At 37.9% G+C, this 25,915-nt stretch overlaps 1 protein-coding gene across 11 annotated transcripts in view; it reads right to left on the bottom strand.

Moving 5' to 3' along the window:
- The window catches only part of RBMS3 (RNA binding motif single stranded interacting protein 3), a 623,837-nt gene that overhangs the window by 230,872 nt on the left and 367,050 nt on the right, over positions 1-25,915 (bottom strand). For all 11 annotated transcript variants that reach the window (XM_036332820.1, XM_036332827.1, XM_036332828.1 and 8 more), the window contains exon 5: positions 8,394-8,551. In XM_036332820.1, the coding sequence (XP_036188713.1) occupies positions 8,394-8,551 (158 nt within the window). The remainder of the gene's footprint in view (positions 1-8,393; positions 8,552-25,915) is intronic.

Genomic DNA, 25,915 nt, shown 5'->3' with positions numbered 1-25,915 from the left:
ATTGACACATCCTTACCTAGATACATCATAAGCTAAATTTCTCTTTTAACCATACGTTTAAGCGTTCAAAAAGAATTTGGGTACGGAAATAGGAGAAAATTAAATTTGAAAAATTAAAGCTGAGATAAGGAAAGAAACCAATGAGAAAGCCTGCCATTAAAGGCACTGGAATGCGTCATCACTTTTAATCAGTCTTTTGAGCTGCAATCATATTCCAGTCCTAGATATTGTTAGAGATTACATCTCTTTTCTTTCCTCTATGATCTAACAACTTTGCCTTTCTTCTGCTGCCCAAATATGTGAACTTGGCCTCACCATGGATCTTTTGTTCCCCTTTTCCTTTGCCAAAGATGCTCTCTTCACTCCCCAACCCCACCAAGAGACTCTCCTGGCTGGTTCCTCTTTATCATTTGCATCTTAGCTTAAATGCTCTCTCCTCAGGGGGCTCTCCTGTCCCTGACTTCAGCCTCTGATTCTGCCATATTCTCCACTGCACCCCTATGTTTTACTCTGTTTTCATGAATCTTTAATTATTTGATATTTTAGTATTTGTTTGATTGCATGCTTTTGGTCTCGATTCAGTACAATATTCACCTATGAAAGCAGATATTTATCTTTTGTGTACACCTCTGAATTACTGCATCTAGAATAATTACCGGCATATTAGCAGTGCACAAGACATATTTATCAGATGACCTGAATGAATATAAATGAATGAATATGTCTTATATATCAGGAAAGGAGGCTCAGAGAGATTAAATAACTAGTGCTAGAACACAGATAGGAGGTACAGAATTAAGATGCAAGCTCAGTTGTTTCTGACCCATAGACCTGTGTTCATAACCACACAGAAAGTAGATGGGTCCAACTCACAGGAAACTGAGAATGTAAGAAAGATACTCAATAAAGAGACTGACACTAGTAGTCCAAACGATGTGTCCAAGTTCCTCCTCTTTATTGGCTGGAAGCAGACAGCCTACTTCAAAGGCACACAGCTTTTGGATGGCCCAAGAGTCCCTGCCATGTTTTGTGCTTAGAGCAGGGAGAGCAAAGAGATCTTACAGGTCCGGAGCACACTGAATGGCCACCTCTTCCAATCTAGGGCAACAGAGTTCTCCCATTTCAGTTTCTCATGGGTAAGTCATATTCAGAACCCCCTCCCATTCTACAGAGGCAGGTCATTTCAATTTCGTAATCACAAAACAATAACATACTAGTATATGTTTTCCTTCCCTCTTTAAACATATCCACTGAGCCAAACCAGCAAGGGCTAGACAGTCATTTTAAAGAAGTGCATATTGCCCAATAAAAAAGTTTTGGCAATTTGCTTTATAATTTTTAAAATTCCTATATTTTCATTATATTTATTCTGAACCAGAGTTCTCATTTTATCTCGCCAGCTGAGGAAAGATAGGGAGCAAGCAGATCAGGCAATAAATGGCAAATCAATTAAATTTTAATGATATTCATAGTTATAAGAATACAAATAATTTTTTAATCCTCTATTTATATTGTTTTTTAATAATCTGGCTGATATTTGTCTGCCTGTAACCATGACTGATTTTTTTTTTTTTTTTACTTTGTGAAAAGAAGAATTGAAATTATTTGGAAAACTTGCTCATTTGGTTAAGAGAATTGAGACACAGGGCTTCCTCTGTGTTAAAAGTCATTCAAACAAAAACTCCATGAGAATCAAATTAAAAGCACTGGAGAGGGGCGGGAAATACTACAAATACAAAGGTCTCTGTGCTCAGCAGTCTCTCACGCTCTTTAGCTCACCAGGGGACAGTAAATGCACTTCTTAAAGAGGTTCTATGTTCCCAGATGTTGAAGCTGGATGGGGAGTACTTACCCCCCATCCCTTCTCTGCTTTGGGTCCTGCTTTACCAGCCTCTCATAATACTTGTTCAATGTGATTTTTGTTAGACAAACGGTCTCATGTTTCTGGGAATGGGAAATGGATAAGACGAACACACAGTCCCGTCCCTCCAGGCCAGGACTGATTTATGCTCTGATCCACACCCTCTAAGGCAAGGGAGTCTGTGGGCACCCACCAGCCCTGCAGTAGTGGTCTGTCTGACTATCAGCATTCCCACCATAAACTTCTGTTTTTAGAGGTTTATGACTTGGCTATGAAATGCTGCCTGGAGGGGGGTGGGTCGTACCGAATTGGTTTAAGTTACAAGAGAGTTAAAAACATAAAAAATAAAATAAAAAGTCTGTAATTTCAGACACTATCTAGTGCTTCTGGAACTTCGGAAAGCCTGTAATTGTGCCGTCTGTGCGCCCTACTGGCATTCCCATCAGTGCTTTGAAGTTCAGTGTTTTAAATATAAAATGAAGATTCTACTACCTTTACTTTGAAGAGATGGTTATCAAAGAAGATTAATGTGCAGCTTTAGGGTAAGATAATAATGTGGGGTTTTCTTTCTAGTCAAAACAATTCGAGGATCTCTTACACACGAATCAAGGACCACATCTGGTGGATGGAAGTGACCAGTGGTAATATTCAAACTGAAGCCTGATGAAAAAATGATTCCGGCTTCATGAATTGAGGTGGTGAAAAATACAAGAGCCATGTACACTTCACTACCACATTACAGGCTAGCCGTTCTCCCAATTATGATTCGTTTAATAATGCCAGTGCCACTGTGAACTTTTGGAGGAAGAAATAATTTGTGAACCAAGAACAGTTGGGCTAATGCTACTGTTGATTTTTCTAATGTCTCAAAATTGGTTTTTCCTGAAACGCTATCTCCCTGCATATTGCTTTAGTAAACAAACAAACAAAACAAAAAACAAACCCACAAAGAACTTAAAGTGATTTCATTGGTTCATTATCAAAAATTTAGCAGGGGGGCAATTATGCATCAGACTCCATTCTAGGTTCTAGGAAAGATACTAAGAAATATAAGGCTCAGTCTCTCCCTAGAGGAACAGGGAGAGAGATGGCTTCATGATGAGTATACTTGGAGAAAGTGGGACAGTGTGATAGGGGCGTCAACCGGAATCCACTCCATCTGGAACAAATCTCTAAGAATGAGGTCCAGCAATCTGAGTTTTTACAGCGCCTCCTGATGATTCTGAGAACCTATGTCCTTAGGCTCTCAAGTTTTAGAGAGCATCAGAGACACTTGAAGTGCTTGTTAAAACCCACTGCTGCACCCCACCCACCCCCCACTCATTGCTGATGTAGTCTGAGGTGGGGCTCAAGCATTTGCATTTCTACAATTTCCCAGGGAGTGCTGCTGTCCTAGAAACAACACTTTGAGAACCATTGGCCCAAGGCATCCATTACATGTAATCCATTGTCTTCTCTGACTCGCTATAGCTATGTACTATCCTTGGACGAATTCAGAAATTGTGACTCAAAGTATTTCTGTTTTGTGGTTCAGAAAGTGAGCTTCTGATAAAAAAGGCTGAGGAGGAAAAAGACAGTATTTTAAAAGCCAGAAATGTGTGCAAGAGTTCATTTGTGTATGATCAAGTTAGTTAAAGCAGTAGCTGCAATTGTTTGAGAAAATGCAGAGCACATATTGAAGTGTGAGGAAGTAGGAATTTGGGCAGGTCTATTTACGTATGCAATAGCCAAAATTCTTTTCTCATTCCCTCAAATTGGTAAATCACATGGGACCCTGCTTCTTGAAATTTCAGTCCTAAGATAATGGAGAATGAAATACTTATTTTGTTTCAGCTTCCTGGCTTCTTACAAGAGAGGCAAGCCAGATTTTTCTTGAGATTTCTTAGACATGAGAAATCATGGGCTTGCTTTGAACCTAAGATTTCCTTTACAATCCACATGCCACTTTCCGAAACTGGAAAATGCACAACTTAGAGTCCAGAGACCTAAGTTTCAGTATTGAAATGTGACCAATAATTCATATTTAGAGCTCAAATTTTTAAAATTCATTCCTTGGAATTTAGTCATTCAAAACCTTCATAGAAAGGTAATTATGCAATCTACCATTCACCCATCTATCCATCCAACAATAAAAAAGAAAATTTGACTTCAGTAAATGTACAATCCAGTGGGTGAAGGAATAAACTAGTGAATTCATTATGATTGTGATAAATTTATTTTTAAAAAGACAACAAGAGACAAAAACTGTAACATGAGAACCTAACTTTGTCTGTAGGCTAGAGCTAGAAATCAGTGAAGTTTTCTTTAAAGAAAAGACATTTAAGCCTATATTTGAAGGGTGAGTAGGCAGAAACTAGAGGAAGAGTCACATATAATAGTGGAGAAGGGCAGCTTATGTCTAGGAAGAGAGGCAGGAAGACAGGCTAGAAAGATGAGCCATGTCGGAGATAATGATGTCAGGGATAATGATGTCTGAGGTCTGAATCCAGTTACTCGGGCCATGTGGAAAGGAAGTCAGCAGGCCTCTGACATGATCAGATTTGCATTTTTAAAGAATCTCTAATGACATCTAAATTCAAAATGCACATAAAAACTGAGAGGATACATTCAGAGAAGATAAAATAATAATTTAAAATTCCCATCCTTATTCAGTTTCTAAAAAAGAAAAAAAAATACAGATTTTACCATTTCATGACAACACATACTGTGATTATAATTTTACCACTTACAGTGTGCATCGCTCGGTTCTGCACATAAGGAAAATATTCTTCATTTTAAGCAGGCTCAACATGAGCAGAGAAGATACAGATGAGAGAAATGAACAGCCCAATCTTTATGTCATGAGCTAAATTGTGTCCCATGCTCAAATTCACAGGATGAAATCCTCACCCTTTACAGGATGTGACTGCATTTAGAGACAGGGCCTTTAAAGGAGTCCTTAAATTAACATGAGGTCAGATGGGTGGGTCCTAACCCAATCTCTACTTAAGAGGAGATTAGGACTCAAAGCAAAGGCCAGCTGAAGACACAGGGAGAAGAAGGCCAACTATAAAACAAGGAGGAGAAACCAGACCTGCTGACATCATTATCTTGGATTTCTAGCCTCTAGAATTGTGAGAAAATGTATTTATTTTGTCTAAGCCACCCAGTCTGTTTGTATTTTGTCCTGGCAGCCCTAACAAACTAATATACTTAGTGCAAAAAAAAAAAAAAAATCCTTTGTTAAAAAAAATCACCATAGATATTCTTAGAAAGTATGTTCTGTTGATTTGAAAAATGTTCATTTCTCAGCAGGAGTACAAATGAAGGAGAAATTAATTTTCTAAATAGAGTTTTTTGGGGTGTGTGAGGTGGGGGTGAACCAAAGGAATGTGCTTGCTGTGTGAAGCATAACAGTGATTACAGTGAACTCCCACACTGGTCAGACTTCCAACTGCAGGTCGTGCACTATCCAAGAATGACTACATTGGCAAAGCAGAGCTAATCACACCACTTCTGCTTTGACCATGAAAACCAACAGTTAACAGTGTTCTGAAAACTGAAATGTTTCATGCATACATTCAAGTCAGGGAGACTTTCCTCATTTTGCCCAATTCTCTTCAAAATGATCAAACAAGTACCTTGCATACATCTACTGGTCTGCTATGTGTAGAACACTGAGGAATATAAAGAATTTAAAGGCATGGTCCATGACCTCTGGGAAGTCAAGACAGAAATCAATTAACATTTACATTTACAATTTGCTATCTTTCTTTTTTTTTTTTAACTTTTTATTGATTTCAGAGAGAAGGGATAGGGAGAGAGAGATAGACACATCAATGATGAGAGAGAATCATTGATTGGTTGCCTCCTACATGCCCACATTGGGGATTGAACCTGCAACCCGGGCATGCGCCCCGACCTGGAATCAAACCGTGACCTCCTGGTTCATAGGTCAATCCTCAACCACTGAGCCATGCTGGCCAGGCTGCTATCTTTCTTTAAAAATATATATATTATTGACAGTATTGCAAATATCTCCCATTTTGCTTGTCTCCACCTGGCCCCCATCCCACCCCAGGCCTTCACCACACTATTGTACGTGTCCATGGGCTACGCATATAAGTACATATGTCCTTTGATTAATCTCTTCCTGTCCCCCCACAGCCCTCCCTCCTGAGATCTGTGAGTCTGTTCCATGCATTCATGCTTCTGGGCGTATTTTGTTTGTCAGTTTATTTAGTTCATTAGATTCCACATGTATGTGAGATCATGTGATATTTGTCCATACTACCCAAAGCAATTTATAGATTGAATGCAATCCCTATTAAAATACCAATGGCATACTTCACAGATTTAGAACAAATATTCTAAGAATTTATATGGAACCAAAAAAGACCCTGAATATCCTTGGCAATATTGAGAAAGATGAACAAAGTAGGAGGGATCATAATATCAGATAACAAACTATACTACAAAATCATTGTAATAAAAACTGCCTGATATTGGCATAAGAAAGGGATATAGACTAATGGAAAGAACAGAGAACCCAGAAATTAACCCATACCATATGGTCAACTAATATTTGATAAAGGAGGCAAGAGCATACAATGGAATAGAGATAGTCTCTTCAATAAATGGTGCTTGAAAACTGGCCAGGTACGTGCAAATAAATGAAACTAGACCACCAACTTACACTATACACAAAAATAAAATCAAGATGGATAAAAGACTTAAATGTAACTTGCAAAATCATAAAAATCCTAGAAGAAACCTAGGCAGCAAAATCTCAGATATCTCACATAGCAGTATTTTCATCAATACATCTCCTAGGACAAGAGAAGCAAAGGAAAAAATAAACAATACATCTCCTAGGACAAAGGAAAAAATAAACAAATGGGACTACATCAAACTAAAAAGCTTCTGAACAGCAAAGGAAACCATCAGCAAAATGAAAAGGGAACCCACTGCCTGGCCAGTGTGGCTCAGTAGTTGACATTGACCGATGAACTGAGAGGTCACGGTTCGATTCCCAGTCAGGGCTCATGCCTGGATTGCATACTAGATCCCCAGTAGGGGTTGTGTATGAGGCAGCCAATCAATGATTATCTGTCATCATTGATGTTTCTTTCTCCCTGTTTCTTTCTTTCTCTCTCTCTCTCTCTCTCTCTCTCTCTCTCTCTCTCTCTCTCCACCTTCTTCTCTCTGAAATCAATTAAAACACATTACAAAAAGAAAAAGAAATAGGAACCAACTGTATGGGAGACCATATTTGCTAATGATACATCTGATAAGGGGTTAATTTCCAAAATATAAAAAGAACTCATATAATTCAACACTAGGAACAGAAACCATCCAATTAAAAAATAGACAAAGGACTTGAGTAGACATTACCAACAGATGTATGAAAAAAATGTTCAACATCACGAATCATCAGAGAGATGCCAACAAGGTTGGGGGGGACATTAACTGGGGAACTTCTATGCATATAGTCATAGCCCATGGACACAGATAATAGTGTGGTGAAGCCCTGGGTGTGTGAGGGGTGGCAGGGGTTGATGGAAAAAAAATGGGGACATCTGTAATACTTTCAACAATAAAGATTTTTTAAAAACCCTACCATGTGCTATCTTTCAAAGTGGGTTAACAGGGGTTGATTTGGAATGGTTTGCCAAGTGATGGCAGGGTTCATCATAGTGGACACTCCTGTCTACAATGGACTGACTTTCAGATGACACTAACATCCATCCATTCATCCATGTGAAGTCAGCCAGAGACATACACGCACCAAGACCTGGAGACTCAGCTTTTCCTTTTCTTGTGTGTGGTTGAGCAGTTTCTTCTTCTCTGTGGTTTCTTTAGCTTTGTTTTTCATGAAAGCACAGCAGGTACAACCATCTTAATTCTGTTCCTGGCTAAGACCCTCTTTTATGAACATTCCCTTAAAGTTAAGTAAAAACTAGTCTTTCTTTAAGACAATGACAAAAATGCAATCTGCCTTTTTGTTTCTGTGTAAAACATCAAAGAATACACAGCCAGGGCCTCTGAAGTGCAAATGCCCTCTTGACCTCCTCTTACAGTTTTGTGTTCCCTGACTTCCCAACAAGTCCTATTTCTCTGTATCTTTCTTCTCTTCTTTCTTCTGCTGACTGAGAAACGCTATCATCTCATTCTTTGGAAATCAATGCAAAACCATCTGGATGCTTCGTTCACCACATGGCTCCTTAGCTTTGGGGTACTGGGCATTTATTATCCCCAACAGAAATTGGCAGCATCTGATTTTGTTGAACTTTAGCCATAGAGATGCTTGGGAACTCAGTATGCATATCATTATGACTCCAGACACATATAAACATTCGATGTACATATTTTAGAAAGCACAACCTATTTATAATTACACTGGGATTCTCTGTCTTGAAGCAAAAATACATAGAATGAGTTTGATAAACTGCTTTTAAAATTTCTATTGCTTTGGGCCCTAGTGCTAGAAAGGCCCTGGAATTAAGAGGAAATGAGGAGCAAAGATAAATAATATACAAAGCAATTGTTTTACCTGGCAAAGCCAACGCCTCGGCTGACTCCGTTAGCATCTCTTAGTATTCTTGTAGAAATGACGTGTCCAAAGGGTTTCAGCATATTCTCAAGTTCCTGCTCATCCATGGAAATGGGGAGATTTGAGATGTATAGGTTTGTTGGGTCTTGCTCTTGTTGCTAAGGAAGGAAAGAAACAAATGCAGTAAGTTCTAAATATTGAGAAAATGACTGCACAAATGGATAAACTTTTGATTAAACGGTAAACTGGACTCTACTTCAGCATGGTCTTGAAATTTCTTTCACTAAGGGAATTAATTGCTTTTCTTCACTGAATTCCTTTCTTGCCAGAATGTTTTCTATAGAACAGTGGTTCTCAACCTTCCTAATGCTGCGACCCTTTAATACCGTTCCTCATGTTGTGGTGACCCCCAACCATAAAATTATTTTCGTTGCTACTTCATAACTGTAATTTTGCTACTGTTATGAATTGTAATGTAAATATCTGATATGCAGGATGTATTTAGGCGACACCTGTGAAAGGGCTGTTCAACCCCCAAAGGGGTCACGACCCACAGGTTGAGAACCGCCGTTATAGAAACAATATCATCAATGAAAAGCAACCTTTCTGTCCAGCCTTCCTTAAAAAAGACTAATGAACTTTTATTGCAATTGAACTAAGGTAAATAAGTAAATTCTTTTTTATTACTATTAACTATTACTTTTACTGTTACCACTCTAATTACCATCACTTCTAGTTGCATTTACCAAGTTCTTATAATATTTTAGGCATTGTTTTAAACTCTTATAATATGCATTATTTCATTCAATATTCTCTCTCTCTCTCTCTCTCTCTCTCTCTATATATATATATATATATATATAATATTACTATTTTAAAAATATATTTTCATTGATTTCAGAGAGGAAGGGAAAGAGAGAGAAGCATCTATGATGAGAGAGAATCATTGACTGGCTTCCTCGTGCATGCCCCACACTGGGGATCAAGCCCACAACTCTGGTCTGTGCCTTGATGGGGGAATCAAATCGTGACCTCCTCATTCATGGGTCAACGCCCAACCACTGAGCAACACCGGCCAGGCAATTGTTAGTATGACAAAACTGATCCCTACCTTGTCCAAGTTACAAAGCTAGTAAGTATGAAAGCCAGGGCTGAAATCTGGGGGTATCGCTTAAGTTCTTGAGCTTCACTGTCCTGCTCTACTCCTTGCACCAGACCAATGAGGATAAACGCATGGTCACAGAGTAGCATTATCAGCTTCAGCATCTATGCAGGAATTGCCAAAAGTGCCAAATCTCAGGCCCCACCCAGAACTACTAAATCAGAAACTTGAGGGTGAGCCAAGTAGTCTGCATTTTGAAAAGTCTTTCAGGTGATTGTGATGACTACTCAAGTTTGGGAATCGCTGCCCTAGACCATCCATGAATATTTATATGCAAATGAATTGTGATGCCCATCATTTTCGAATCCAGCAACAATAGTGTTTAAATAAGTTTTGCTTAATAGAATGGGGAACCAAACAACTGTTAGCATTATTTCTATGTACATGAATGTTCTCTTTCACATAATGAATTAATAAATTGGAACTTAGTTGTATGTATGTCTCAAAATAACCTGACATAATTAGTTATTAACATTAAAATATATGTTATTTCATTGAACCATTATATTTTAACTAAAACAACAACCTTAACTTCAAGAATAAGTGAGATTAAATAATAAAAGAGAAATTCTGAAGTCTATAGAAAATGACATTACATAACAGTAAAATATCTTTTGTTAAAACTTGGTATCATATGTTGCAGAGAATTTGATATTGTATAAAATTTAATGTTTTAATCACAAGGAAAAACACAATAAGCAAGATTCCAAATATTATTTAAGGTCAAGTAACAATTCTGGTATGAAACTAAAATCCACTATTTTTAAAACAGCTCTAAATATTCAGATAGTCCATAATATTTTTAGTAAGCTTTAATATTAATAAGATCTATTATTAGGTTCATCTTTTATTTTTATTGATTTCAGAGAGGAAGGGAGAGGGAGAGAGAGAGAGAAACATCAATGATGAGAGAGAATCATGGATCGACTGCCTCCCCGACATCCCCTAAGAGGGATCAGGCCCACAGTCCTAACTGTGACCTCCTGGTTCATAAGTCAACAACTGAACCACACCAGCTGGGCATAGGTTCATTTTTAAACATAGGTTAGTTTTCAAATATTTATTTATCACCACGGAAAATAGTAAAAATAAACATATAATCAATCAGAAAAAGACAGTACAACTTCAGTATTTAGCAACAGTATAAATGTAGACAATATTCAACTATAATCTCTTTCTCTCTCTCTCTGTCCACACACACACACACACACACTAAGTGGTATGATCATAGAAAGAAAACAGAGATAATATTATCCTTCCCTCCTTTCCTAAATTATAATGACCATGGTTTGGTTTTTGTGGGATTTTTTGGCTGGGATGGTGAAAAAAAAAAAGAAAAGAAAAAGTGGTGTTTTAGTCCTAGCCCCGTGGTCAGCAAACTGCGGCTCGCGAGCCACATGCGGCTCTTTCGCGCCTTGAGTGTGGCTCTTCCTAAGCCTTAGGAGTACCCTAATTAAGTTAATAACAATGTACCTACCTATATAGTTTAAGTTAAAAAAATTGGCTCTCAAAAGAAATTTCAATCGTTGTACTGTTGATATTTGGCTCTGTTGACTAATGAGTTTGCCGACCACTGTCCTAGCCTGTTTTTCTCAGTGGATAGAGCGTCAGCCTGGGGACTAAAGAGTCCAGGGTTTGAAAGAATTTAGTCAAGGCACATGCCCAGGTTGCTGGCTCAATTCTCAGTAGGGAGCATGCAGGAGGCAGCCGATCAATGATTCTCTCCCATCGTTGATATTTCTCTCTCTACCTCTCCCTTCCTCTCTGAAATCAATAAAAATATATATATTTTTAAAAGTGGTGTTTCAGATACATAATAATGAACCTCATGCACATACAACTTACAGACTTCACTACCCAGCATTTATTTTTAATCTTCACCATGTTACTCCAACGGTAGCTGGGCAACTATCATTATATTAATTGGGCTATGAGGAAATAGAAGCATGAGAGATTCATCATTATTTCCCAGGACAATCCAATAATTAGTGACAAAGTTAGAAGCAGATTTAGCAACCAAGTTTCCTATCTGCCACTCAGTGTACTTTCCACTAGCCCAATGTTTCCCAAGCTTCATTCATTTGCATATCATTTTAGAACATTCTGCTAGTGACGTGATATTATTTTATTTACATAAAAAGTTTTTTTAATCTCAACATACCTTTGGGTATAAATAAATTTATTTCAAAATATAAGTTGATGTCGGTACCATAACTTTGCATAGATTACTGTAAAAATAGGGAACAAATCAATGTTATTAAATCATGTCCATGATATTTGTTTGCAGAAGATTTTGACCCCAGTGATTGACTCCTTCTCAGTAACAAATGAGATTTGTAATTAAAAGATGTGTCAGAAGCACATGAGCACCAGATTCTTTATTTTCCTGGGAAAAATAATACTTGAGAAAGAAATAAAAAAAAAACACTTTCTTACGATCTGATTTTTGGACCCTACACACTTATATCAACTCAAGTTTCCATGAGAGACAGATACATGTCCCACAACTTGGGAATTCCTGCCTTAACCCAGAGCTTCCAGAAGAGCAGGCTGCAACATGTGGTGGTGCCATGAATAGAATGAAATTTGCCCAACATTTTGCTCTCCTGTGTCCTTGATCAGGCTAAATAATCATAAGCAACCAACAACACTATACAGAGTACTGTACGGATCTTTTCATTTTCTGTAGGCAGAAGTGCACCAATTTGTCCTGATTAAAATCCATTTCTAAATTCCCCAAGTGTAGAATGCACTGCAGCAAATGGTGTGCAATAAACATGCAGAACCTGGTACATAAGGGATCGCCCGGAAAGCTATGTTCTGAATCCAAATTCAAACGGTAAGGCCAACTCATTAATTTGTGTTTAGAGAGACAATAAGGCATTGGACAGTGTCATTCCTTAATTTGTATTCACAGAAAGAATATGGTGTTGGACAGTGTTATTTGTTAAGAAATTCTGTCCTTTGAAATGCAGTATTCATCTTGAATATATTTGTTGACTTGAGCATAGATCTTAATTTCTGCATAGAAGGAACTTTTGAATAATACATACATTCATATTTTTACTTTCAATTTTATTTATGTATCGGGTGTATATAAATAGATGCTGACTTAAAAGATTCTTTGGCACCATGTACCAAAGAGCACTTTCCTCTGAACTTTTCAGTGATCACTGCAATCTTAAAGAACTTTTAAAAAATATTTTTACCTTAAATGTTTATGATCATTTAGCTCCAGAATGGGTCTATGAGGGCATTTTAACCAATCTGATCATTTCACAGAGAGAACGAAACACAAGCTAGAGGAGTGGGTATGATTTGCTCAAGGTTGTCCAGCTAATTAGTAACACATGAGAAATAGAACTCACGTCCTTTATACCTGGTCCAATGTTCTTACCAATTCGTGGCACTGCCTCTGCTCATAAAATCCAATGACCAGTAGACAGCATTTTGTGATTCAAAGGAATATTAATACAGACAGAAAGAAATATCTTTGAAGTCTATGTTTTAGTCACTCGGGCTTATTCATCAATTGGCTTTAGTTACAGAGCTAAGGCTATGGAAAAATAATAAAAAGAGTTCCTAGCCAGCATCTCCTAGATAGTCACCGAATGAATACTTTACAGCATATACTCGTTTGTAAAAGTATTATGACTGCAATTTATACATCTATTACATTTAATTGACCCCATAAGTAATTGATACCATAATTTCCCCATTTTAGGCTATTTCCACATAATTTTCATCTGTACTGAAATTTCTTGATTTATTACTTAGTTTTCTCAAAAGATGGTGAAAAAGTTAGAAAAATACCATCTCCATTGTTAATGAGAACAGACACAAGTCATTTCACTCAAGAATATGTAAAGTTCTTTTCCGGAAATGACTTCACTTTTCTTGGATTTTTTTGTGTATGCAAACTGCTAAAATAAGATTTATTAGCACTCATTTGCTTTTTAACACTTTAAAACAACTTTAGAATTTCAAACATTCCAAGGTAGCTAAGCAAATGGATACAAATGAAGGATAAAAAATTGTTGCCCATATCTAGGTCAAAGGTTATGTCTGGGGCTGTGTTTGGGGGTATGCATTATGGTTATTAAATATACATGATTCCAAAAAAGGTGGTTAACAGAATAGGATTTCAAGATAATCTACTAACACACGTTTGACAAAACTACATTAAGTACTCAGGAAGTAGTTATTGGCATTAAGAGATTTTAAAACGTTTCCCAAGCTACCTGGCTTAGAGACCCACTTTATTTACAATCTGTCACAGACCAATATTTGTGCAAAATACAACAGAAATATTAATAAAGTAAAATTAAAATATATGAAAAATGCAAATTTTAATTTTTATTATACATTCAATGGACCCAAATTACATTTGGATTAAACGTCATGTTAGTGTGAAATTGTTATAAAAGGTTTTGAATGCTTACTCTAAATTTTTGTGCTTATTTCATTGTGGGAATATATCATTTGGTGAACCAAACTTGAAGTAACACTCTTTTAGGGAACTATATGCCTATTTTTCCCATCATCATATAATACTAAGTTGTTAGTTTTTGCTTATTTTTATACTCTCAAGTCCTTTTTTAATCACAAAATTGTGTGTAACCAATTTATAGTCATTTTTTAACTGTTTAGGTGGACAGAGCCATTATAAGATGAATTATCTTCAGCAGTTGTGATAAAACATCCAGAAAATACCCTGAGGAAGTCTGAAACAACCTTAAAGTGAACATGTGACTGTAACACTTTAAAAACACAGGTATTCATACAGACTGAAGATAATACTATTATTACTTTACATAGGGAGAGTTTTATAGTATTCAACTTGTTTCAGGGTTATTTTATTTCATGTAGCCCCTTATAATTACTTATGAAGTAGATAGGGCAAGAGTTATTATTTCCATTCTACACATGAGAAAGCTGCTTCTGATATCTTAAGAAGGTTACCAAGGTCACATGGCTAGTAAGTAAATAAACGACATTATAAATGATATATATTTTTTACTCTTGATCTAATACTCTTTCTACCACACTACACCATCTGGATACTGCCTATAAATATTGCTTTTTCATTGGATTTTACCTGTAGAAAGAAAAAAAAAAATCCATGGCAAGACAAAGGAGCAATTGTTCTTAATGACACAATCTATTTTAAATGTTGTAGCAATTAAAAAATATTAATAATAAAAATTAAATGTTTTCTCTTAGCCTGAAAAAAGAAGCAGAGTCAGAGCCTCCTGTATTATTAACAAGCTGAAAGGCATCTGAGGTTTTAGAAGTAGTTTAACACCAACTTTGTAAAAAGATGTCCTCACCCTCTTGGAGAATTCTCAGCGTGTTTGCAGCATGGCTATAGGAGTTACAGCACCTCTAGCTGAGACCTGGAAGAAGCCTGCCATTCTGGCCAGATTTGCTTCAGTATCATAAGTGTGTGATTGTTAATTCCATGTGCCAATTTGAGTGGGACACAGGATGCCCAGATATTGGGTCAAACATTATTCTGGATGAATCTGTGCGGATGTTTCTGGATGAGTTTAACATGTGAATCAGTAGACTGAGTAAATCAGATTGCCCTCCCTAATGTGGGCGGGCCCCATCCAATCAGTTGAAGACCTGAATAGAAAAAAAGACTGATCCTCCCCTGAGTTAAGAAAGAATCTTCCTGCCTGCTGGCCTCTAAGCTGGGACACTGCTTTGTCCCTGCCTTCAGACTCCAACGGGAACATTGGTTCTTCCCGGGTCTCAAGCCTGCTGGCCTTCACACTGGAACTATGTCATGGCTTCTCCTGGCTCTCCAGCCTTCTCACTGCAGATCTTGGGACTTGACAGCCCTCATAAGTATATGAGCAGATTCCATATTTTTTAAAAAAATTCACACGCAGACACATACATATGCATGGTTTTATTTCTCTAGAGAACCCTATCTAATACAATGGGTTAATTCTGCCAAATCTGTATTACTATGAAAAAGTAAGACGCAGGCTCAGCTCTGACCTCCACACGAGGACTTCTGCATTCCCTCGCCACACAGTCATGGCCGTTGAGCAGGGAAAGGGGTGCACAGTCTTCTCCTAAGATAGGTGCTCTGGGAGCACACCTCCAAGCTAATGCGTTAAAGAGCAAAGGAAAAAGTAAAGGACTGCCAAGAAGTAGGCCCTTATCCTTGTCCCTAAATGGTGCCGAATAACTGTGTGCTCTGTTCTGTTTGCTAAGCAGTGAAGGGGGCTGCCCTATGTTTTCAATTGCCTTCTTGCTCCACTAAAAGACAGGGTGATGTCTCCTACCCTAGTTTCACATGGCGCTAGAGTTAGGAGGCTGACTACTAGGTTTTCCTCCCAAGGCACCAATAAGAGTAATTTTCTTGAAATAAACACCAATAAGAACGATTTTTCTAAGGAACACATATTTGAAAAAGAAACATTTCATTATTTCAAATTTAATGTAAGCATAGCATTGGAGGTTGGAGTTCACATCCCCAAATTCAGTTGGAGGGGTTTAATTCTGAATAATAAACTCAGCAGTGACCTGACTATGGAACGATGCTGAGTGCTCAGTACAACCTGAACCACTCGTTCTTTGTGCTGTTCTTTAAGGCTGCTGTGAGCTCTTCTACATCAATCGAGCAGCCTCGAGTTTAGGTGAGCAGTGAATGACTGAATGGGCCTCTGGGGTCTTTATAACTGAATTGGCATTACCTGTGGTCCTGGGATAGGTGGCCAGATTGGATTCCTGGCTTTCCTTGACTTCTCCCTCCACATGCACCTCATGAACTCGAACTCAGTATCACCAGCTATCAGCCCTGACGTGATGGTGTGCCCTGTGAGAAAATGCTAAATTAACATTTTACAATATTGAGATCTCTCTATAGTTTTATTGTAATATATTGCTGTATCACAAATACATCTGGTGTTGTACGCAGGGTCCTGACAGTCAAAACTGAGAACAGGAAACAAAACTATAGAGAACTACTCAATATTGTAAAGAAATCACGCCGCATTTTCTCAGCATCTGGTTCACTTCTCTGAAGTGACCCTCCAGGAGTCTCTCTTTTATGAGCCTGCTGTGAACTCTGGGATGCAAAGGTGTCACATGATTTGTTGGTAATGACCATGATCCTCCATCCGATAGCTGGAGTTATGAAATTGACGTGAGTATAACCACAACTTTATTATGGAACCCTACTAAAACCATCTGGAAGAATCATAACATATCAATATCGAACAGATACAAAGCATTTTTGTATTTGGTATATAAAGAAACGTGTCACTGAGATGTTAAAAGGTATTAGGGACATATAGTTCCACTAAAGGGCAACCATTTTCATTGTATTCTATGTCAATGACACCCCCAGAACACAGCACAAATGGTGATCCATGGAATTATACAAGGGAGCTCATGTGGCAAACACTATGTCCCATGAAATTAGAGCACCCTGACAAAATACAGGACACCCTGTTAAATATAAATTTCCTGTAAATAAAAAACAAGTTTTTTAGTGTAAGTACATCTCAAATATTTCATGAGACATATTTATAGGAAAATAATTATTGCTACGTAAGATTAACATTATTAAGTCACATAAATTGTTTGTTGTTAGATAAGATTCATACCATTACCATTTTATAGTAAAATATCAACTCATATTTATTTTATGCTAACTATGTGCTAAGCACGATGATTAAAAGTTATTTAAATTTATTGTGGTTTTATTCCTTAACATAATTCTTGAGGTAGATACAGTTAATGTCCTCATTTTACACGTGAGAAAGCTATGCAATTGCCCAAGGGCGCACAGCTATTAAGAAATCCAACTAGAATTCAAATTCCAATCTATTTCAGTCAGAGGCCTGAGATTTCAAAATAGGTGAAGTGTATTTAATAACTGGCTCACAACTTTTTCTGACAGGTCAAGGTGAAGGAGCTGCCATTGGATGGATTCATACAGATGTTCAATGTGTAAATCTACTTGACAGCACAATTTACCTTTCTGAGACTGGAAATCACTTAATCATACTGAGGGAATGAATTAGCAAAAGAAGACCCAAAGTTAAGTCTTACTTATAAGGCTGGCTGGGCAATAATAGAAATAGAAATAAATAATATAAAGTTAAAAATCACAGCTTTGTGTACAAAATGTTACTGTTGCATGGAGTTTTTGCTTGAATCCACTTTTATTTAAAAATTGTCCAATATCAATTTCACAAGAAACTGACTTTTTAAGGACATGTACATTTCACAGGTGATAGAGGAAGAGGAAACACTTTTTAAGAATCTGGCTGTACATTTGAATGCTGTTTGTCTAACTGAAAGATGGCATACCCTCGGTTTATTTAATTACAGTCTTTCCAAAAGAGCCAAAACAGGCTACCAAACATTTGGTGGCTTATGATCCTTAACATCAGTTTGGAGAAAATGTGCATGCATGTGTTTGTGTGTGTGTGCATAGTCCATGATGAAAACCAATTTATCAATGCAAGAATGCAGGGGGCAGGTCGGGAGAGGAAGCTTACTAGGTGCTACTGTCACGTGTCCATTTCTTGTATTAACATTGTGATCCTGGCAGAGAAATAGCAAAGCGAAGCTGCAACCGTGAGTCCAAGGTGTTTAAATGAGACAAACCAATTTGCCTCTTAAAAGAGAAACTTCCATCACCACTGTCAGCTTTTATGTGACACATATATCAATTATAAACTTCTCAAAACTCATACGTGGAAAGAGGTAAGTCTTATTCTTAATGTGCCTCCACTGAGCTAAACGATTTTACCAAGACGGCCTAGAAGGTCAATGAAAAAGGAATGCATACATCTCATTTTCCCCCTGCCTTCTATCTCTAGGAAACTTCAGTAGACTGGCATGCTTGAAAAATTGGAGGCACTTAGGGTCACAACACTAATATGAGTCCAAGTCATTTGTTGATTTGCATATTTTGAGTCCAGGCACTTTACTAAATGGATCATCCACTTATTTTTCACATCATTGCTATTGACCATTTATTTATTCACTCACTCAAAATTTAATGTTCCAGTCTATGTCAGCCACTGAGCTAAATCCTGAGGTTACAAACATGATAGGACGATGATTCTTGCCTACCATAGAGAGTTGAGTCTAGTGGATAATTTACAACTACATTTCACTAATAAAGAGCCATTTCACCTCAGTCAATACATTAGTATAGTTAAGAATGTAGACATTTGCCTTGAAGATTCTCTAAAAGTCTATCACCTGAAATTCTATTTTCCTCAAAATGGTGATGAGACCATCTAAATTATTCCTAAATGGTGTCTTAGCTACATAATAAACATGAAAATTAATTCTTGAAATATAAAAAAAACAACCCTGGAATAAGTTAAGTCCTAAGACAACTAGAAATTTCAGTTTGAGCTAACCTATTTATATATTTTAATCTCAACAAAAATAATTTTATTCATAAACCTCGAGAAAATATTGAGTAGGAATAATATATAATCAGATAGTAACATGGTGGCTCTGACATTAACCAATTAGTTCTTTGACATTAACTAGTTATTAACATTTCTCACCAAATTTCCTGAACTTTAAAGTGGACATAATACTACTAATAACCTCAGAGTGTTACTGTGAGAAATCAATGATACAATACACTAAAAATTTAGTAGAGTTCCAGGTACATAGGGGAAGCTCAGTAACTCATTTTATACTTATTACTAAATTATAGAAATAATTTTATGGCATTTCAAAAGGGATAGCTATTAACTACAAGTAAGTCATGTTCATAAATAAAAAATAATGATTGCTATTTAGATTCTGCACCATTGAGTTCCTCATAGGTGCAAACTTAGTAGACATTCTATTAAGTTATGTGGAGACGGGCAGGTTAAACTGATGATGAGATCCTAAAACATGGCCACTATGTCAGCAAGAGAATCTAGGAATAGGATGTGGGGGGAAGAGAATACTGTTCCTATCATTCATGAGCTAAAACGATTAATGCTTTATTACTGGGCTCATTAATCAAAACTGTGTGACTTTTTTTTTAAGGAGCAATTCCACTGTTCAAGTCAATTAGCCCAGCAAAGAAAGCTATTATACCAAAGAAGCTACAATGTTTTTCAGACTTCCCTGGGAGTATTTAGAGTATAAAATAAATGCTATTATTCAGAAGATACCGAATTGCTAAGCTTCTTAAATTCATACAATTGGGAACCTGCAGTACATTAAAATGCTGAAACTCATTAAGAGTCTTTTTTCCCCCCAGCTTTAGAGTCACTGGCATTCTGTGCACAGTGAAGAACAATAAAACACTCCAGGCTTCCAAGGAGAAAGGGACTGGCGCTCCTTCAGCTCCACTTCAATGAGTCATTGAGGCAGAACTGGCACCTACCCATTGAGACCACGGCGCTTCTGCTGGATTACCCTAATACCTGAAAAGAACTGCAAAAATTAGCTAATATGCTCCGCTAAGGAGGAGAGAAAAGAGCAGCTGGTTTATATCCATCATTTATCTTTACCTCATTAGAGCTCCATTCAAAACATTGGAGCATAAATATACAAAATGTAAGTAATGATTGTAACCCATAAAATAAAATAAGAATCTATGAGTCTCTTCGCATATAAGTGAATAACTAAATACAGGAGGAGTTCCTTAAGGTAGAAGGCAAACTAATAAATGTAGAAGGGAGGTTGGAATTGCCAATCACCACTTGGGAACCATAATAGTAATAATGGAATAAGCCGTCACGATAGTTGAGTAATGCATAGATCAGTGATTCTAAAACAGCACAATTTTGTCCCCCGAGGGACACTTGGAAATATATGGAAAGCTTTTTGATTGTTACACTTCAGTGAGGGGGCTGCCCTGGCATCCCAGAACACACAGAAAAGCTGCCTAAAGGAAGAATCATCTGTGAAAGAAGGCACCTGTCAGGCCAAGGTTGAGATACCCCCTGGTACCAGGCCTTTAAAGAAGAAAAAATATACATCACATATCAATCACTGTATGTTATGATATATATCATAGATTTTATAGAAATACTAGAGGCCTAGTGCATGAAATTTGTGCACTGGGGGTGGGGGTCCCTCAGCCCAGCCTGTGCCCTCTCGAAGTCTGAGAGCCCTCAGGGGATGTTTGACTGACAGCTTAGGGGAGCGGGCCTAAGCCAGCAGTTGGACATCCTTAGTGCTGCCACGTAGACTGGAGAGGCTTCCACCACCACCACTGCGCTCTCCAGCTGTCAGCCTGGCTTCTGGCTGAGCAGTGCTCCCCCTGTGGTAGTGCACTGACCACCAGGGGGCAGCTCCTGCGTTGAGTGTCTGTCCCCCTGGTGGTCAGTGTGTGTCATAGTGACCGGTCTTTCCACCGTTTGGTCGATTTGCATATTAGCCTTTTATTATATAGGAAATATAATAGACTCCCAGTGTTGATTTGGTTATTTTTATTAAGCAGAACTTAAATATGTACAAACATTTAATTATGGGATATAAATGCCTCTGTTTATAGCTTGAATTGCAACGATTAAACCAAATATACTTTAAAAGTGCAGAAAAGCAAAGTTGCATAACCAATATAATTTAATTAAAACATTAATTTAATATCATGGACGATGATGTTTTGCCAAACCTGAATTGCCACTTACGACGTGAATATGCTACTGACTGCTGCAGTACCCAGTAGTTTTGAAATTCACAGGTTACATTCTCTTTGCCACATGACATTCTACTCCTTCCACCACTTGTATCTACTTGGATTGCTGTGAAACCTTCATCTGAGCATAGCCACGCTAACAGCTTTCATTTGGCTTGAAAGCATCATTTACTGATTAGGTCTACCTCATTCTTTCCCCATTAGCCTGAGACAGTGACACTAGGTCTCCTTGGCACTATATGATTATACACGTCAATACAGACGCAGGCAGTGACATCATCTAGTCAACCAGATGACCTCAAACAGGCTCTCATACATTTTTTCTGACTGTCATAGAAAGGAAAGCCCCAAATTTATAAATTCTCATAGAGAACTCATGAATTCTTTAAAATTATTTTCACAGATTCCAATGATTAAAAGTTGCCAAGACAATAAAAAACTGCCATGGATTTCCACTTCTGATCTGGTTGTAAAACTAGAAGCATTGACACATTAGCTATACATAAGTTTATACACATGGAGATATTATATATGTATACGTGAGTATATGTGCATGTATGTATACATGCACACAAATACACACGTGTGTATGCTTTACAGCTATGGACTAGTAAGTTCATCTCCTGAATTCTTCATTTCCTTGTCATCTAAAAGAAGGATACTGTTACTGTACAGTCACTGTGAGGATTAAAGAGACACTTCATAGATGTTAGTATCTATGTCTTCTCTTTTTTAATCTTAAGCTGCTGTGCCTGCCTACATTTTCTTCTCAAGTGAATGGGAAACAAAATTAAGCACTTGAGGGAATAGGTAACTGCATCAATTTCAGAAGCTCATATTAAAGAAGGCATTAAATCAAAATGTATCTATTTATAGGTGATGGTCTTTAATTTACTATCTCTTCTGTGAAAACTACCTGTTTAGCATACAGGAATTCAGAAATCAAAGAAGACAGGTAGGAAGGGCAGCAAGAACTGAAATCTTGACTTCCTTTTATTTTTTTTCTTTCCACCTCCCTTTCCTTGTGAATCTTTAGACACTGCCAAAGTAAGACTTAACAATGGCTAAATATGATAACATTGGCACAGAGAAGAGATTGATGCATATCAGATTCACTGAAAAGAACAGCAGTATGAAATTCATAGGATTGAAAACATTTTCCAGGCAGGTGGAAAGTCCTTCAGGAAGGAAAGCATTTCCTGGCACCCGGGAAAGCAAAAAGGCCAGTGGGGCTGGGGCACAGTGAGCTAGGGGGGCGTCGTATGAAATGACATTGGAAAGGTACAAAGGGGCCAGATTGAATAAGGCATCATAGGCCATGCTGTGCCTACATGCTGGGGCCTGGGATTATGTTCTTATGTGCATTGGGACAGCATTGAAGAGTTTAAGTGGGGAAAGACATGATCTGATTTGTTAAGAAAAGAAATGTTTGTAAGAGAACAGAAAGGGACCATGTTCCTGTTAGCTGGTAAGATGTTGCATAGGTCAGGAGAGGGATTATGAAAACAACAGTGGAGATGGCGGTAGTAAAAAGTGGGTTAAAAAATTCTGTTTTTCAGGTAGGCTGCACACTGTCTGATGGCCAGGATGTGAGGCATTTGAGAAAGGAGGATTCAAGGATGACCTCAGGGTTTTGACATTTGGGTCTTCACCCACATATTCACTTGTTTATTATGATCGAAGACATGGCAGACTAAGAAATTTAGAATTCTCCTTTGGATACTTTAAGTTTTATATTAGACATCTAGGCTTGTGATCTGACTCATTTAGTGTTAGCTAATAATAGTGATAATGTATAATGTAAATACTCTGGAATTCTGGCATACCTTACATCTGGTTTTATAGGCTAGCTTGGTCCAACACATTGATAGATATAAGCAGACAAGAAGAATATTCTCTTTGCCAGCCCAGGCATGCACACATTGGATCATAAAATAATATATTAAGAACCAGGGATGATAACAATGCCCAAGGTTTTCTCAGAGGACACAGAAGACTTGCCCAAGGTCCCAAAGCAATTTTGTAGCTGAAAATTACATCCTCCCTGCATACTGAACTCGGGTTCGATATGTCTATCCTTACGAAAAATTTTCAGATTCTTATAAAAATATTTTCACAGTGTACATTTGGTTGTAGAACCTTGAACTCAAAGTATGGTTTGGTCTTAGGCCAGTACTGCTAAATCAAATCACTAGTTTCACAAGATCTACAGGTGACTCTTGTACACATAAGAGTTTGAGACACATTGTTTTCGAAGTTAAATCATTCTTGGTATTAGGGACAACTATTTAATGTACCTCTAGGTTCACACAGTAAAATGAGAACAAAAACTGGCATTGCTCTCACTCAAATGATTAACTAGCCCCCTATAATATTCAGGGAGGAATGGTGCCATTAAAAACAAAAAGTACGTGTCCATGTACTGACGTGAAAATGTATCCAAGATACATTGCTGATGTTTTTAAAAAGCTAGTTGAAGAACAGCATGCAGGACAGGATTGTAGCTGATGCTTGAAGATCGTAGCGTACCGCAGCACGTCTCTTTGGCTCATGTGATTATAACACAATCATGGTCACAGGCACCATTGCCAGAGCCGCACCAGCACATGCAGGGGGCCTCTCTGCTCTGCCTTTTCCAAAGGTTGTTCATCTGTGCACAGGCACAGACCAAGCTGCCGGAGAATTAACACCCCAAAGGCAAACTACCACCAACAAAGTATGGAAGTTGGAGTATAAATGTTCCAACATCCTTGTCTGAGGTGCATTCCACAGGGTTCCCCAGCAGAATTGAGCTCCAATTGTTCATGGCCAAAATCTGCTTGTTAGATCATCCTTTTTGGACTTCTCTCTCAACTCTATCTCATTTTCCCCACTTCTATTTTTCAGGGTGACTTTCCCAATAAATTATGTCCACTCAAATCTTTGCCTCAGAGTCTACTTTGGGGTGTAGACTCTGTATATATATATATATATATATATATATATATATATATATATATATATTTAATTGATTGATTTCAGAGAGAGGATGGGAGAGGGAGAGATAGAAACATCAATGATCAGAGAGAATCACTGCACTCATCAGCTGCCTCCTGTACGTTCCACACTGGGGATCGAGCCCACAACTCAGGAATGTGCCCTGACTTAGAATCCAACCTTGACCTCCTGGTTCATGGGTTGACGCTCAGCCACTGAGCCACACTGTCCTGGCACCAATGCTAATTTTAAAGTGTATATAATACAGATATGTGATATACTGGAATGCATGTATGTACATGAAGGAAGATGGAAAGGTTTACAGACAAAAACTACAATGCTTGTCTCTGGGACATATTTACAAGAGACTTTTAAACATTTCTGTATTATTGTTATTATGTCATTGTTGTTGTTGCTTTACATTTAATATTATTTTTAGAAACCAAAAAAAGGGGAAAATGAAAAACATCAGGAATGGAGATCTTTTCATCTCTATATTAAAAACAGGGCAGCAAATGTCAGTTCAGACAAAATTACATAATAAGAACTGTCATTAATGATTGTTCCTCTGTGGTTTCCATTTCCCATGAGAATCTGACTGCTAGTGACAATAGATCCCTTCAAAAAGGGAGGCTCTTCATGATCCCTCCCCCCCCCAAGAAATGCAAAATGCCTATGACAAAAGCTGAAGTCAAGGACCCAGAAAAGCCACAGACATAATGAAGTAATCTAACAGGTCATTACCAACTTGCCATACGTCTAAATACATTGTGCTTCTCCTCCTTCATTCTGAAGTCTGCATTAGACTCACTGAGCCTGCAGTTGACTGTTCATGAGGTTAGCGAGAGAACTGGAAGTGTTCAACCCCACTTCTGTGCAGTCCTGATGGGTCAATGGTCTCATTAAGATGTTTAAGAATCAGCAATTTAATAGTTCTGATTTAAAAGATAAAAACCCATCCTATATAATAAAAGGCTAATATGCAAATTGAACAAATGGTGAAACAACCAGTCCTTATGATGCACACTGACCATCAGGGGGCAGATGCTCAATGCAGGAGTGCCCCCTGGTGGTCACTGCGTCACTCAGCCAGAAACCAGGTTCATGGCTGGCGAGCACAGTGGCGGTGGCGGGAGCCTCTCCCACCTCCCACCTCTGCGGCAGCTCTAAGGACATCCCCCAAGGGCTTCTGGACTGCGAGAGGGTGCAGCCCTGACTGAGGGACCCTCCTCACCCCCAGTGCATGAATCTCGTGCACTGGGACTTTAGTATAGATATGAGAGAAAAAAACTGGAACTCAGGATTATGTCATAATTTTTATGTAATGCTAATTCACAATTCATATTTTAGCAATACTTGGGGTGGGAAAAATGACAGGAGAGAAAGAAAAGGAGAGGGGAGGGTGTGATGATTACAGGAATGACTAAGTTTAAATTTACAGCTGAGGAAGAGGTCCTTGAAGTGAGGACAAAGTGTGTGACAAAAACAAAGACTATAGTGATATAAAAAAAACAAAACAGCGTGAATAGCAAGCAACAAATAACAATAGCAATGATGACTACCTCTCATTAAGCATCTACTATGCATTGAGCACTGTGCCCTGCATGTTCCCCAATATGTTTAGCCTTCAAGGTAGACATTATTATCATCACTATTTTACAAATAAGAAAACAGAAACTACAAGTGGATAAAACATTGACCTAAAATCACACAGCTACCAGTCAAGATTTACACACAGGCCAGTGACTC

The sequence above is a fragment of the Myotis myotis genome, unplaced genomic scaffold (assembly GCF_014108235.1).
Source record: "Myotis myotis isolate mMyoMyo1 unplaced genomic scaffold, mMyoMyo1.p scaffold_m19_p_13, whole genome shotgun sequence".
Lineage (NCBI taxonomy): Eukaryota > Metazoa > Chordata > Mammalia > Chiroptera > Vespertilionidae > Myotis > Myotis myotis.
Note: the sequence above shows the minus strand (reverse complement) of the source record. Positions and strands in the feature narration are given on the sequence as shown.